At 40.6% G+C, this 17,688-nt stretch overlaps 1 protein-coding gene across 6 annotated transcripts in view; it reads right to left on the bottom strand.

The window, feature by feature from the left end:
* Window positions 1-9,473: 9,473 nt before the first annotated feature.
* nova1 (NOVA alternative splicing regulator 1) overlaps window positions 9,474-17,688 on the bottom strand; it is a 28,065-nt gene continuing 19,850 nt past the window's right edge. For all 6 annotated transcript variants that reach the window (XM_037120781.1, XM_037120776.1, XM_037120777.1 and 3 more), the window contains one exon: window positions 9,474-17,628. In XM_037120781.1, coding sequence (XP_036976676.1) covers window positions 16,609-17,628 — 1,020 coding nt within the window. In that variant the 3' untranslated portion in view covers window positions 9,474-16,608. The remainder of the gene's footprint in view (window positions 17,629-17,688) is intronic.

Consider the following 17,688-nt stretch of genomic DNA (forward strand, 5'->3'; position numbering starts at 1 on the left):
GTCTGGTTATGTAGTATAGATCAAGTAAAGAGTTGAAATGGTACACTTTTATAACAATCCAAACGTGTGTCGTTCAGTGATGATGAATGAATGATGCTAGAATTAGTCTGACAGACGTTTAATGTAACAGTGCACAGGTATACGTACCATGTTATCACAACGACACTTCCGGGACAGACCATTTCCCTCTTCACACTAAAACCATCTTTGTTGTATTTCTCGTTTTTTTTACCATATTGCTCCACTGAAAATGCCTTGAGTTTTTTTTTTTGTTTGTTTGCCCCTCCCCCCGATGATACAGTTCCAAAACAAGTTATGATCTTGTTATACAAGAACAATAACTCAAGAGAGCTGAAACACAGGAAAGATCTGTGGGCCTGCACCACGCCTTAAAAACCAATGATATCAACTTCATACCGTTCCACCTCGAATGTCATCTTCAACATTTATCTCTACACAGATATAACAACTATTTTGAGGACCTTTTATGGCACACATGTATTTAAAAAATAATAATGATAATAATTTGATGGCAATATTAAAACACTGCAATGAAGAAGAGAGATGAGAGAGAAAGAAAAAGCAGACTGATAACTAGAGCTAAACAGAATATCACAAATTAAGTTGCTATATTAGCATTTTACATTACATGAAATTCATTGTGTGTTTTCTGTGTGTATGAAATATAGATTTGTGTGTGCTGCACCTCACAGTACTTCTCTCACAGAGCCTGATTGTATCAGTTTTGTGTCAGGCATTCCAGTTTGTCACCCCGCTAACATCACCCCGCTAACATCACGGAATGCGACAGTAAGAAAATGACATAGATCTTCATTTGGCTGAAGACCACAATTGAGCTCCATTGCTGACCCAGGCTGGTCTCTGCAATGTAGGCTAACAACCACTGCATTCTGTTTTATTTTATTTTGTCTCACCTTATCAGAATGGTCATCTGAAATGTGTTTCTGGCTCAAGATGTACACTGTTTCACATAAATAACAAAACAAAACATTCAGTATGGTCAAGTTCAATATCCAAATGGGAGATGCCGCAACTGTTTTACCCCGTGATCATGGTAAAATCATATGATTAATTTTAATGAAGTACTATAGCGCTGCAGAGCTTGTTCACCTGATGTAAGAAAACGTTTTTGGGTTTTTTTGTGAAAATTAAAATCGTCATGCAGAAATGATAGTTCCCATTAATCAAAGTTGTAGTATCTCTCATAATGTTTTGACAGGCTGAGGAACAAACGAGTTGTGGGACTGTAAATCTTCTGTTTGATGGCAAAAGCTGGTATTCTTTCTTTCAAAACGAAATACACGAGGGGTCAGATGCAACATGACCTGCAGAGACAACATATTCTTAGTATAGGTAGATTGAAAACTTGACTCAAGCGTTTGACACACAAGCTGTGAGCTGATATGTAGTCGAGGTTTAAGCTGAACAGAAAAATGGACTATGTTCCTACTACTATTATAGATTGAAAAGATAATCCCAGGATCTGTTTGTTTGCTCCATGCACTTTGTCTCCTCAGCAAGTAAACATGATTGCACACATTGCAGAATCAGTTTGATTATCTGCGTAAAGTGTGAATAGCGGAGGTGAGCTCACACACCCCTGGCCTGCTCCTGAGTAAGTAGCAATGGAAGATACATGTATGAGATTAACTTTAACTATCTGCGCTCTATTTGTAAGAAATTAATGGCACCACTGAATCAGATGAGGATAAACTTCCATTTGAATTACCTTTAACAGTAAGAGCTCTGGCTGAATTGTGCTGAACGCAGCTGTAAAATCTCAAAGGAGAGCCCCGGCTGTAGGGTTGTCTAAATGTCTTTACTGTTATATGTATCAATGTTGCAACTGCATTGTCTGTGCTACGATTCAGCAGGTTCCATTACATGTGAGGTTTTCCACATTTCAGGAATTATAGGGGGGCACATAGGCTGCCACACAGACGCAATGGTTTGGAAAGTAAATGCACTGAGGTTATCTGGTCTAGTGGCCCTTCTCTGATTAGAACGTTTAAAATGGCTCCTCACCTGCTCAACATAGACAGGATGCACGGGTTTAAAAAAGCATTAAGTTGATTTGCAATCTCAGTGTACTTATCTGCCACTAATGCTTTCTGAGTGGTTAACAGTCCAATCGATCTCTTCACAGTGTTCGATGTTGGAATTATAGTTCAACTTCCCTCTGCGTTTTGTAATTCAACCCATTCACCAGAATAAATGTTGGTAATGTAGATCAATATAAACAGCAAGAGTCTACGTTTACGAGAGTTTACGTTGGAAATGCCTCTCTTCCATTTTTGTTCAGTTTTCAATGTTATGTTGTGACAAGACTTGGTTTATATTCTGGTCATATTTAGACATAGAATAATACTTCTACTTATAGTACATATACTTCCATGAGCTAGGTGCATAGGAGAGAAACGAGTAGACCAAAAGCTGCAAGCAAACTCCTGCACACTGTCCAACCTGCAAGCGCAGATGTATTTTTGATTTTCCGGTACATTCCTAAATGGCAACAGACTTGCAGCCATTCACTTTAAGATGGATTATCTGTGTAACAACTGTCTTTTTCCTGATAAAGGTCTAGTACAAAAATGGTGCAACTAAATGCATTTTTGCAACAGTGTTGAGGACTTTGCTTGCAACTTAAGGTTTAGGCACCCAAACCACTTGGTAAGGGATACCTAACCTGGTTGTGATGCCACAAACAGCCTAGAAATTGTCCAGACACCACATCCGAATATCAGCTTTTATGCCACTAACACGGCTGGAAAATGGCCTGACACCTCATTAAACATAGCCAGTTTATAACTGACCAAGGTTTTTTGTGTTTACAAATGTTCAAATACTGTATCACATAGTGGCCCCTCTCTGGCTTCAACGAAACGTACAAGTTTCAGGTATCCGTGGTTTTGCAGAATCTTAGGATGCCAACGTTTCATTCTGGAGGGTTGCGTAAATTCCCCATCACATTTTCTTTCTATATATTGACATATAACTCTTGAGTCCATTGCTCAAATCCATAGTATAGTAAACATCCTTAGTTATGTACATCTTGTTATTTGGAAAGATTTTCATCTCCCTGGTCGGTTTCGCTGTCTACACAAAAAAACTCAGTGTAGTCTGCTGTTACTGTTAGTGACAGCCAAGGCCCCACTGGAGCTTCCGCACAATGTTTTCCCTGCCATAAATCATTCTGTTTGACTTTGCGATATCTATAAATGAAAGATTTCTTTGGAAAAGAGTATTTTTTTGTGCCGGTTAAACAATTTCACAGAGGAACTGGAATGCTGTTAAAAAAGCCCTGACAGTCCCTCTGAAGATTTGCCAATGGACTTGGGGCATGTTTAAAAATGATAGCACACCATACTGAATAATTAAACACAGCTTAATGAGAACGGAGAGAAAATTGTGTTTTCATTTATTTTTGACAAAATCCCATTCTCTGATAATTGGATCATATAAGCAGTGATTACCCCATACTTGGAGTGGATTGTGCCAAACTGCCAAGGTTTTTGTTCTGTGATCAGGACTGTGTAGAATAATATCAACGAAAATGTCTTTGTTTCTGCAGATGGAGAAGAGCCTGAAGTAGTCACACATTCAACTATTAAATGTTACATTTCACCCTTTGGAGTGCACTGGGGCGCCCTGGAGTTTAAGGCGCTGACCATTAATCACATCAGCCCTGGTTCAAGTCAACCTCAGAGACTTGCTGCACCTCTTTCCCTATTGCTCTCTCTGTCGACCCACTAATAAAGGCACAAAAATGCCAAAAAAGTATTTAAGAAAAGGGTCAAAATCAAATCCTAGTCTATTCTAGTGAATTTGTAATTCAAAGACAAGCCAAACCCCTGAAGAAAAGTTGGCAAAGCATGTTTCTGCAAAGAAGTTAGAACTTTGTCCACCACAGTCTCCACCACCTCCCAATATGAAAGTCATGTAATTATTTCACGTAATGTGAACATCATATGATGCACTTTTGTAGAAATGTCAATACAGTATGTTGCCTATGACAGGTGCAAATTTGAATTGAAACATTAGCTGGGAAAAAAATCAGTTTATACAGTAGATCAGTTTGTAATCTTTCCAGGCTGCTGTATCAGGAACCAATCCTTGCAAGCTGCATGTTGTCTTTTAGCTTTACAGAACATGTTCCTCAAAGTTCTGGCCAACTGGCACGAAAACGGTCGAATATGAAAAATCTGAATATTGGCACAAACATCCAACTCTGGCTGTATTCATCTGCCTCTCCTGCTACAGTTCTGCTCAGGCCAGGAGCATCTGCCACAGAACAGCACCCCCCTCAGGTTTAACTGGCACAACACGGCTCTGAACACCAGCTGAAGGACAGAAACTGTTTTGCTCTCTCTGCTGCCAAAGTGGCACCGGAGGCATTCAGATATGACAGGTGATGGTCATTTGACATGCAGATTTTCGTATGTGTGTGTGTGTGTGTGTGTGTGTGTGTGTGTGTGTGTGTGTGTGTGTGTGTGTGTGTGTGTGTGTGCGTGTGTGTAAGTGAGTGATATGAGTGCAGATTAAGACCAGCAGGTGGAGTAAGAGAACATTCGACAGAGCTGAGGCAGAGCAAACACATTACTGTGTACTCTGCATTCATCATGCAAGTAGTCCAGGTCCAAGTCATTTACATAAATGTGGATCTGTCTACAATTAGCTGAATGTAGCCATGGCTGATGCCCCCGTATGCTTTTGCGAACGTGAACCATTCTGCACTGCTACATTTTAATCATACCTATAAAGCTCTGTCTGTATTTCTTTTAACATAATGGTGCGGAGGCTGCCGTCCAAAATTGCCATTTTAAGCATGACAGGGCTCCTGATGGATTAGAATATATATTTTTTTTAATTTCACAAATCAGTTCATAAGAAGGGCCTCCACACACACACACATACACACACACACACACACACACACACACACACACACAGATGCACATGTTTGAATCACTCACCTACAAAGTAACCTAATATACTAACATCAATCAGATATTTGTGTCTATAACCTTTAACATCTTCTCTCCCCAAACATTGCAAAATATCCTGGCACCATTCCTCAAAGTCCATTTCCACCCATTTTCCATAGATTCATGACATCAATGGCCAAAAAAAATGTACATTTATCCGGCCGACTGTTCTTTCGTTGTGTATTTTTACAATCCAGTCTCTTGTTTCTTGACTTCCAAGACACTGGCTGACTTTGTCTCAGTGCTGCTCTGTTTTTATCATAGCTTCATCTCCTCTTAATCCCTCGTGGCCAGCACTATCATGGTTGCCTTGACAGTGCAGACACTTCGCCCGCTCTCTCCTCAACTGATAAGTCTCAGCACTACTACCCCTCAGTCACACCGCAGTCAGAAAATGGATTCATAAATTCGACCGCAACATGAACGATGTGTCGATTTCACGGCTGCCACTGCTTGCAGCAGTGTTCCATTTTAAAGCAACCTCTGTCATCTGTAATTGTTTCTTGCTAAAGTTATTTATGTGAACGCATTGCTGGCATATCATCTGCCAAACAATGGGCTTGATTTTTTACAACAGTTTGCTTATAAGGCTGCTTAATTATATAGAAGGTCAGCCGCTGCATCACTGATACCTGCCTTGCTGCTGTGAATGCACTATTGTTCCTGCAAACTAAACACCACATAACGCCGGTGGCCTGCTGTGAGGTGCATTATACCAAGGGATGCTTATCATCTTCACATGACATATACTGCTCTTAAAAATGTGACTTTTTAAACGCTTGATTCTTAATCTATCAGGAGCTTAACCTGATATTTAAGATGCGATAATGCATGATGTGCAGTGTGGAAACAGTGATATCTATCCTTCAGATCCCACTCCAGCTAAAATTACTCCAGCCATGAAATAGAGGTATCCATGGTTACATCAGGAGCCATGTTAAAGGGTGCCTCAGTGTATCTCTATTCTTCAGCAGTCCCCACCTTTTCCCTCATTCATCATTTGAAAGAAATCACTGTGCCACCCCAAGGTTTCCGACAGCGACGATTTGCTTTTGCAAATGAGCTTTGCAGTGAGTAAATTCAATAACACTGATGAAGATAGACTGGCTATTAAATATCTCTAAATTATGAATGCAAGTCATATTACATCTGCGGTTACCTGCTCAACATTGAGGGAGTGAGATGCAGAGCCGGGGTAGTTCGGTGCTACACAGGCTGCAGATTGAAATATTGTATAGGAGCATCCCCAATACGACGTATTTGCAGCCTTCAGAACAACCTGTTACCTTGACAACGCAATTTTATCATTCAAGCCCATTGCTACCTTCTCTCACAGCAGGAATCAAATGTGCCTTAAATGTATACTGCTGCAGGGTTTTACACATCAATTCAAGATAGAAATGAGACACTGGATGGGTTGAGAAGTGCAGAAAATGTTGTATTACTCCGTCACTGCACAATGGACAGTGTGTGATGATTTTCTTCCCTTTACAATGGGAGGAATGTGCCTTTGGTCTACAAAAGCAGAGTGGACAGTATGATTAATGGTTTTGAAATGAGACAATTAAGACTGAAAAATGCTGTTGTTTTTCACAGTAGACCACAAAACAGATATTTTGAAATATTTCTGCATCGGCATGGCGTCAGGAGGGATAAACTGTCAGGGGATTAGCGAGAGGAGTTCATAAATTCAAACTGGCAACATTCAATCCCCCAAATAGCAGTGACCTCAGGCTGGTTACTATTTCCAATGACTTACTCATGCAGTTATATGCCTATTTGTCAGGCCATATTTGCAAGTTAGTTAGTCATTCTGATAATTGTTATGCAAACCACATGCAAAGCTTTCCGCAATTCGACTCCATCTGCTGTTGTGTCTCCTTCGCTTGAATTCCAAGAACATCTAGGAAGGAATCCAACGGCTTTCTAAAGGTATCTCAATCAAATTAGCGGGAAAGGCTAGGATGCGACTGGATGTTGTTTGAACAGTCTGTTCTTTTTCTCCAGCAGATAAGTTTTTACCACCCGCCACAAACCGATAAATTAATCAGGTTTTTGTACACTCTGTTTGTTCACCTGTTTAATTAGATTTTGTGTTTTCTTAAACATTTATATATTGGCACCAGTTCCCTGTCTTCTTCACACTGCAGTGCTGCCAGGAATAACAATATTGCGAAGAAAAACAGGGGGCTAAAACATATTGGGACCAGTTACAGAATCCACCGTGGTATATTACGTTCCGACTGTAGAATGTAAACTGCATCCCTGGTACCTTAAACAACTCAAATTCCCAGTGAAAATACTTTGGTAAGGACCGCAGTATGCCTACAGCCCTGCATATATGTGTGTGATGTCACCTTTCCTCGCTGGTGTGGCTGAGCTCAGAAGATTAGGGATGTATTTGCCGGATAATGAACAAGGTCAACCAGTGTAGGAGGACTGGCTGTGTGCTGGATGGCTCATGGATGTCATTACATAAAAGTCCCAGCAGTCTGACATGTTGTAGAACTTTAAATTAATTTTCACTAACTTGACTGTAGCTCTATACAGCGCAGGAGTGATGGCTGACAGCTCATATAGAGTCTGCATTCAATCATATATAAAATATGGGAGGCCTATATGATTTCAGAGTGCATTTCACTGGGTTGCGCACCATTAATCCAGAGTCATCATGGTTCAAGCTGTAGTCTTACTAAAGTAATGACATGTACTGATCATCTCGTTAATACTCAGCTGACGATTACTGTTGGCACAAACTAGATATACAAGGCTTAGAATGTTATAATTACTGTTATTGGCTCACATTGAATATGAAGTGTTGGGCATAATATCCACCTCTAGAAAAATATGGGCTAGACGAGATTGACATTTGTGGCCCCGGATGAGATGTGGCGATGGTTATTGTTCAGATTGCCATGAAATGCGGCTCCAACGCTCATAAAATAAGATCATTTTGGTAATCCCTTAAAGCAAATGTAATGTAACTATTTTAGCTTAAAACAACAGCTTTAAAATCATTTTGATAGTACAGTGCCTTGTAATAAGGTGAACTCTGTCTCAGCCAGTCCGTCCCCCTATCACTTGTTTCTGTGCTATGTAACTCAGGTAGAAAGACTGCATCAGTCACAGAGCTGGACTTGTTGCTGTTGAACGGTAAGTCACTTTAGTTGACTCCCTAAGTTATATCTCCTGTTTTGTTGTTCTTGTTAAATATCTGGCTGCGTTAGCAAAGTTGTCAACTTGTCAATTTTGGATCACAAGCCAAGTCAGGAGGGACTTAGCTGGTTTTACAGAAAGGTGCTACTGTCTCTGGTTCACCTGACATGAGCTCGGCATGTGAACCAGCACTTGTACAAACTTTGACCACCTGTGAGGATGTGCTGGACGTATAGGTGCTAGAATAGTGGATTGACCTTGGTTTGTATAATCCTAAAATCGTTCCAATTTATTTTACCTGTGTTCAGAGTGTAATTGCAGAGGGAACAAACACTATTCATTGGTTGTTTAAAGGGAAAGTTTACAAAAAAAAATATGGTGAAAATTCAGGTGGTTTTTGTGGTCCACAAAAAAAATACAACTGCACTGCAGCACTCTCCTAATCAGCTCAAGTAGAAAGGGAGTGGTTTAAAAAAACAGTATAAAAATGGCTCCGGACTCGTCCGGTCTAATCCAAGGACCAAAAATCCCAAACTGATATGAAAACACGCTTTTGTTAGCTGAAATATTTAATGTAGCTGCTAAGCCAGACGCCTTAGCGCACATCCCGTCTGAGGTAGGTGCATGAACTCGATGAGGGAGTAAATAGTGTTTTTACACATTCTTTGGGATCTCTGGGCTTCCGCAGACTTGGATTACACCAGAACCTTCTCTCGTTTTTTTCCATTTTAAAACAAGTCCCATCCACTTTAGTTGTTTAGGGGAATGCGTCAGCGCTGTTCTGCCGCGAAGCTCCAGAAATACTTTGCAGACGACAAACTTCATTCGACTTTCCACTGGCATGGGGGTTGAATTTGCATTTTTTTTAGGGTGAATTGTGTTCCTTTCGCTGAATGAAAGAAAATGTCCATGTTTGTGGATGGGCTCTGACCAAAGTCGCTTCCACTTTGAAGTAACAAAATTATATTTTCAAGCTGGACATAATGAGGTTCTCAATGCAGTATCCATGATCTAACAGCCTATCCTCAGTAAACAAACCAATCATCAGATAAATTCATGTAAATCAGGGGCGGAATTTATGCTGCTTTGCGCTGCGTAACTGTTGCACCTTCATCCGATTCCTCATTATATGAGCTTTGTGTCCACGTAAACACTGCCATTGTTCGTATTTGATACGTGCTCTGATTCAGCACTCGTGAAATCGATCTATTCATAGAGCGTGTTGGTTGCAATTATATAAACACTCGACCTTTCACTCAACAGAGACAGAGCAGAGGGACAAGGTGGAGAATAAAAGGAACAGAAGACAAGTGATGTTAAAATGAACATTTATAATGACTCTTTGTTGCCGTCGCAAAAATAATCTTTAAAAAACAATTCAATTATTAACACTGAAATGCTGACTTCACTGGTAGTCCACGAGTCATAAAACACAACTCACTGAATTTCTTTTACAAACACAGTACTACAGTTACATTAAATAGTCATTACCGTTAAATCTATTAATGAATAATGTTCAAATAAACTAATAATAAAAACAATGACACTTTTAAAATCCTCTCATTCCTTCGCCATAGTAGCTGTTGTCGTTTTTATCAACAGTGTATCATTTAGAAAATATACTGCTTCTGAGATGTTTCTCTGACAAAAGCAGAAAACAGACTGGCAGCATAACAATAATGGTACATGAGCTCAAACGTTGTACAATTAGGGTGATGTTTTTCAAGGGGAGTGGAACTGGGACATAACCATTCCAGTGATCTAACATTTAGTTATGTAGGCTGGCTGCCTTTTGGCTCAGTATGGAATTATTTGGCACTCTTGCTGACAATATTTGCCACGAAAAGCTTTCACACTTTTTCTAAAATGGCACAAGAAGACATTTTCCTCTCATCTATGAATATATTTAGAGGACTTTTTCATTTTAAAAGACATATAAATGCTGTCCTAGAAAGCCCTTTAGGTAGTTAACACTGTGGACTTTCACAGATTCTCCTCGTCACAAACGAAAGACAGAAGCGTCATCATTAATATCAAAGAGAAATGTACCCAATCGGCAACATCACTTTTCTCAGGTTGGAATATTTGATCTTATGCTGTCAGTCCATTTTGTTCTGAGATGGAGAGAACAGAGGTTAAATGAAGTCAAACCAAACCTCGAAACGAAAATTTACAATGGCGTGAAAATGGTTGCAAGGTACTGGCATGCTTTCTTCAGTATACACTTAAGCAAGCGTTTCAACCCTGCAGAATTGTCCAGATAACCAGAACACAAAAGAACAGTCTCGCAGAGTTTGACAGTAAACGTGATGTAAAATATCCAACGCATACATGAGTTCTTGGAGATGGAGAAGGTCAACCAAGTTCATGGGAGGTTCAGAGGGTCAAAGACAAAAATGGCCTCATATCTGGTTGGCGAGGAATCCCGTATTTTCTCAGACGAAAAAGGGCTCAGAAATACCTTAATCCGTTTAAAGGGCGGACACAGTAGCAGGTGCTCGGTGTGATGAAACACAAATCGTGATATCGTGTAGGCTGAAAGAGTGAGACTCAGGGAGAAGAGGTTGTAAGAGAGGAGCGATCAGCCTTAGCCAGTTTGTAGCTTTTAAAACCAGTCCTAGCCTTCCTGTGAAAGGGCTCCGTGGGGGCGGATGAACGTCCAGGACACATTTGGAGTGAAAATAAAAACAAACAGAACAACTTTTGGAATGATACTGTAATTCATTTGGCATTCAGATGTGAAGCAGTAAATGATACGACAGGGATTTGTAAAACAAAATAATGAGAGAAATATCATTCATGTAACTAGGCCACTCAAAGTCTAATAGGTTTCCTCTGATTTGTATCGTGTTGAGGTGGCAGAGGCGATCTTCGTTTTGCTGGTGCCGATTATGTCTCTTTGTGTCTGACTATTAAGACAGCCAGATGTTGAGCTTGCATCTCTCAGTCCCTTCAGCCCAGTGATTCCATCTTAATTTGCTGGAGAAATGAAACTCTGATTTTGTAATTTAAAGTAACAGAGGATGCAAAAGGACAACAGTGTACAGATTGCTCCTGGTTTCACGTGTTATTCGAAAACAAAGCACTCAGTGATTGACACAAACCTCTGCTGAAGGGAATGTGAAGGAGAAGCCTTCAAGTGAGGAAACAGGTGCTACTTTTCTGTTTTGTCTGAGACGCCAGCCCTTTCCATCATTCATGAGACCCAACAGGATCAGGGAATAAATCAATAAAAGTAACATCAGAGCAACAGCAGAAAATGGCAAAAAAAAAAAAAAAAAAAAGAAAGAAAGAAAGAAAGAAAGAAAGAAAGAAAGAAAGAAAACAAAAATAAATGTTAAAAAAAGATTGAAAGCCAACATGGTTTGCTTCATTTCACACCCAATATGACCCACTGATCAGTAAAGTGCATTTATGCAACACCAAACAAACAAGATAATGTTGACAGCGTATCGGAAGTTGTGTTAAAACATGTCTGGTTCATGACTATGGCCATGTGAGGCCTACCTGACTATAGCTGAAATCTGTTATTGACATAGATATTAACTCTACATGTATTTGACATTCCTGCCCTGAATTTACATTAAAGACTGATAACATTCAACAAAAAATTATAATAAAAAGAGTAAATGGGTACATTCATAGATTAGATCTGGGCTTTCAAGCTGTGACATTAAAATAACTAAGAACATTATGGGACAGGTTACATGAGGTTCAACCTGTTTGTAAAAGAAAATGATGCCTGATATCTTCAAAAAGCAAAAACACAAGGAGCCAATGCACTGAATAACATTTTCACGTTTGCTTGTTTCACATTTTAACACTCCTCACTGTACCTAAAAATCAAAATATCTTCTCTGATGATATGTAGAGAGATGAACTTCATTGATGAGAATTGGATCTGAGATGTGTGTGAGTGTGTGTATGCGTGTGTGTGTCTGTGCGTCTGTGTATGTGTGCGTTAGTGTGTCTTTGTTTTTTTGTTTTTTTGGGCCAACATGACAATAATGATCTCCCTCCCAACTCACGACATAGAAAACAACTCTTTTTTTTTTTTTTTTTAACATGAGGCGAGTAAACTTAAGTGCTTTACATTTGACTGCATGCAGCGTTATGTCTTTGAATGTTGCGAGACACCTCGCAAATTTTTGTAATTTTTTTTTCCTCCATAATTTACTTTGATACCATGCAATAGAAGACGTGCAAAAAGATAACACCTAACTCCACAAACACATTTTTGATTGTTAATGGTATGTTATGAATGCTTATAACATGTTATGCTTAGTCCATGCTGGCCTATAGAGACATTTGTGAGACAGCAGTACTTAAGCCACAGGTCAAACAAACACACAAGGGATGCATGGAGTGTAAAACAACATGGATCCATAAAAATCACAATCTTTAACTCTTACTCTATGTACCTATGGGATAAAACAATGCACAAAAAGTTCTTTGTCCTTTGTTTTCTTAAGTAATGTATTTGATTATCTTTTCTTAACTTAAAAGACAGTGTTTGATTGGCACTTGATCAGCACTTCTAAACAAGTTATTGATATCTAACATTTGATCGCACATCTACAATTTCAGAAGCTGCGGAGGTCTAGTTTGGCACAGGTTGTACTATGGAGTCTATTATTACTTTTACTATCTTACCAATACTGTATAGTATTCTATACACCTCGTTTTATGCTCCAGCCTTTTAGAGCATGTTTCTAATCAACAGACCAGACATCTTTTCAACTAAAATATTTTGTATAGTTTACTTATCAAATAGCAGCATTTTCATAACTTACAAAAAGTACATGTAAACCTATTCATTCAAAATCTTAGTAATTTCAAAGGTTCATACAACAGACATAAAACACAAAACAGGACAACATGCTACTATATTGCTTCCAATATTCTTTACATTTTCTTACTGTCAAACTAAATCATCAATGACAGAAATATGGACACCACCGGTTGATGATGAGTCATCATAATGCACAAACAAATCGCGAAGCTAATCTTAATCAGGCTTAGTTGGCACTCTCATCATCCACACAAATATAACATAGTTCACATTGTATCGACAACGCTGGACTGCATTTGGACTACAAACTAGAATAGCTACAATAAAGTACATATAGATCATATGACATGACATATTGTATTCCACAGAAATGAATTCTAGTCATTTTCAGATAAGAGGATATGCATAAAGGATGTCATTGTTTCGGCTTGAGGTCACGAACAAGTTCCCACCTTACTCTCACTATCGTATGCAATCTGTCCTTACTATGCTTTGTTTAGAGGCTGAGACTTGAGCTGAGTTTGTTCAGCCGTCATATTAATATTTATTCAACCAAGATTAGCCTTCTTTTGGAAGAAAAAAAACAACACTTTCTCTTCCCTTAAAAGGCCATAGTTCACTGTCTAAACATGTCTAAATCCTACTTGTTCTTCTTATAGAGGGAATTTGATACTTTGAGCTAACGTTGCTGGTTGGTCTTGTGGGTGTCACAGTTTTGGAGGCAGGTGTTTTCTGTGCATTTTAGCCTTGTGAACTCTGCGGCCTGGGGAAATATTTTCATACCCTTATGACCTATAGTGCATAACTCCCACCAGCAGCACACCCAACACACCGCCCATGAGAAGACAAGACAGGAGGAAGGAGAAAGAGGGGGAGAGCACGGTGAAGGAAGAAGCACGGACAGGGATTAGGACACATGAGGAATCTCAGAAGGGTGAGAAACAGCAACATGCAGGGGAATAAAATGTTGAGAGAAAGAGGAAAGTTAATGAGGGGCAGAGAGAAATAGTATTTGGCACAATGTAGAGAGATCAGAGAGCTGAGAAGGAGAGCTCTCTGCGGTCAAGCAGTCCAGTTGCATTGATAAAACACCCCCTTGTTTTGTGCTTGTATCTTATTATATGCTAAAATCTTGGGCAGTAAAAAGTTATCTTATGCTATGGTTTCGTTAGTGGCCAGATTGGAGGTATGGATGACTGTGAAGCCTTCCAGACACGTAGTGAAAGGAAAGATTTCAGTTAGGAAGAAAGGCTCACTGTTGCAATTGCCACGCATAATGTTCAGACACAAAGAGTTGCTTCAAATCCATTTACTTTTCAAACGTGAATTATGAAAATGAAAAGAGAAAAAGGCTAGTCGTTAAATTTGCCCAAAAAAATGGGAGCGGTTCGGATTTTCTTGGACGCTACTCAGCACCAACCCTCACAGCCGTGCAATTCAGGAAGCTGATCATAGAGCCTGGGTTGATGGGGACACTTGAACGATGTCTTTAGAGCGGGGAAGTGGACGTAATACGACTGGAGAATACAGTGCAGGAAAATGTGGCGGGAATAATTTGTGGTTCGCTAATTTAAGTGCAGTGCATTGGTACTGGTAAACAGAAACATCACAAGACGCTGGAGTATAAATGCTCTTGTGGAGATATCCCTTCTGTCGGTACTGGTAGGTCTTGTGTATATGTCACATAGATGTGCACATTAAAATATACTCACATCCCAGCTGGGACAGACACGCTTTACATTGTGTTCTTAATGTCTCACAGTGCAGTCTTCAGAGACCCAGTGTACTCAGGATGAACACCATGGATAGCAGCACAGAAGGAAGCCAAGGTAATCTTCGAGTGCTCGGAAATGCTCTAGACAATTAGCCTCCCTGCATTAGACGAACAATTGCCCATGAAAGACAACGATGCCAAAACATTTCGTGATGTTTTATTACATGCTCCACCCGAAGTTAGTGAGCGTTAACGTGTTTTGGGAACGATAACAGGCTGCCTGGATGAACTGCAGAATCGCCTTTTTTTTTTCTTTTTTTTTTTTGTTGTCGTCTTGATGCAAATTAGGAAGGATGGCTCACAGAAAAAGCGAGTCCAAACCTTCTTTTCAAGTGTCATTCAACTTCCCTTTCATTAGTGTATGTCTCTTGACTATTTGGTACCCTTAATGTAAAGGCAATAGTTTCTTTGTTCACAGATATTGGTTCATACAGCTTTTCTTATCAAAATGCTTTTGTAGTGCTTTGTTCTCTTTGCGAACTGAACTGGTTAGACACTGCTTGAAGGTAGTCAGAGATTTAAGTTAATTCTTGGGTGTTACAAATGTGTGACTAAGGCAAAAATATCGTCAGGTGAAATCGAGAGTATGGCCAATTTCTTTTAAAAAAAAAAAAAAAAAAAAAAAGACCTGCATTGGGAGCGAGGATGGACTTTGAAATATTAAGACTGGATTGCTTTTCATCATGACATGCTGAAATCAATCCTTTTTCGTTAGGTGAGAGGGTGGGTCAGATCAAATGGGCTACTAATGACTGAGCGACACATCAGCTTTTTTACATCAAGTAAAGCGAGTAGTCGCCAGAGAGATTCTGATTTCATGGTAAAGGAGATACAAACCTAATCCTATAGCACCAAGAACGGGTTAAAGAACAACGTATTTCTGTGTGTTTGTAGCTGTGACTGAATATGCAAATATGTTTCAGTGTTTGTGGGTTTGTGGGAGCATTATCTATGCGTGTTCATGTAAAATATATTTATACATTCCTGTGTGTCTCCTCTATCCTCTCACATTGATTATTTAACCCCTGAACTATACTTGCAGACAGCAACAGTGAAGTTCAGACTGGGTTTGAGTTATACATTTCTTTCACTGCAACACAATATTTGATCCCTGTAAATAAAAAATAGCAATAGGCTAATATTGTTTTTACATTCAGATCAACCTGCATTCACAGGTTTAAATAATCTATTTGTGTTTGAATGAGACCATGTCAATAAATAAAGGATGAAAATATAAAATACCCAAATTTAGAAACTTCAATTATGATATGAGCCAGAATTCAACATATGTCAACATAGATATGATTTCTCTAAAGAAATTATACTCAGTTTGCTTCCCCATAGACTGAGATGACCTCAGGTGCTTGTCATAAAACCTCTCCCATGTTAACAATGCCTGCTGCATTGTATTCAGAGAGCAAGTTTTGTAAAACAGCTCTATCAGCTGACTGGAACTTCATCTGACGCGCTCAACTCACCGGGAGCTGAGGCTTGCAACTGAAATTAAAACCAACAAAACCCGAACATAAAAAGGAAAATAAAACAGCTATGAGGTTTTGGAGGAGGGTGAGACCCTGCGGCCTCACCCTTGAATCTGCAGCTTGGCAGTGGACCAGTTCAGCTTACTCTGATCACCATCGTCAAAAAGGACTCGACACAAACTTTTAAAAAACATCAGGACTTCTGTCCTAAAAACACATTCACATATCACACACACTTATCTTGGTTGTCTCCCCCACCTCCTCCTTTGTGATTCTCTCATTTGATACTGAAATATTGAACAGATATTTGGACGTTTCTTTTTTCTATTCATCGTGACCCTCTCAATTCCCTTCTATCTCTGTCTTCATCCTTTCCTTCTTTTCCTCTTCTTTTTCCTTTTAGCCCACCTTTTGTGGGTTGGTAGCGCGCACGCCCTGCTCGTACGTGATCCGCTGGCTGATCAGATACTGCGCTGCTTGCGTAGCGGCTGGCGACCCTGTTATGGTAACTTTACGGTTCCGAGTACCAGGAATGAACTCTCCCTTTTTGGAGATCTGGATGCGGGCTCCTGTTAGCTCCTGGTACTCTACCAGCGTTTTCCCTCCTTTCCCCAAAATGGCACCAACCAGATTCTCGGGCACAGCAATCTCAACCACGTCCTTGGCCCCATCTGCCAGCTTCTCTGTTGCCAGTAGGGAGGAGGCCATCAGTGGGGATGAAGCATTTAGGTAACCATTGGAAGCCCCTGTAGCAGCTGCTAGAGAACCCAGGGAAAACCCCCCGAGGCCTGTCGCAGGGTGGCCAGCACTGCTGGAGGCATCGCTGGCATAGGAGGCCAGTAGGTTAGCTGCAGCAGCAGCAGCCGGGTTAGCACTAGCTGCTACCGCAGCAAGGACCCCAGAAGCAGCTGCAGGGTTGAGGCCCAGGCCGAGGGTGTTAGTGTTGTAGCCGTAGCTGGCCAACGTGTTGAGGGCTGAGGTGATGGCCAGCAGATCATTGCCAGAGAAGCTGGACATGGTGGCAGGGAAGGCGCCCATTCCTGTCAAGCCAGCCTGGCCCAGAAGGCTGGAGGCAGTGGCAGCCGCGGCGGCTGCATTGGGCAGCACCTCGGCCGTATTAGCGTAGGGGGAGCCGGTGGGGTTGGAGTTGGCTACTGGGCCAGAGACGTTGGAATAGCTGATGTTGAGGCAGCTGCTGCTCTGAGGGTCCTCCTGGATCTTCTGCACTATGATCTCCACAGCCTTGCGGTTCTGTTCGGGCTCCCCGCTGATGGTTACCACTCGCTCCTGCAGGTTGATGCCCTCTGGCTTCTGGGAGAGCTGCACCCAAGCCCCTGACTGCTCCATAACTGCCTTCACTGTGGCTCCACCCTTGCCAATGATCAGCCCAGCTGTGCTATTGGGCACGATCAGTTTGGCCTGTAGAGACATAGAAAGATGGAAGTGACAATAAAAGGTAACAGGAGAAAGATTTAAGAG

The sequence above is a fragment of the Acanthopagrus latus genome, chromosome 13 (assembly GCF_904848185.1).
Source record: "Acanthopagrus latus isolate v.2019 chromosome 13, fAcaLat1.1, whole genome shotgun sequence".
Taxonomy (NCBI): Eukaryota; Metazoa; Chordata; class Actinopteri; order Spariformes; family Sparidae; genus Acanthopagrus; species Acanthopagrus latus.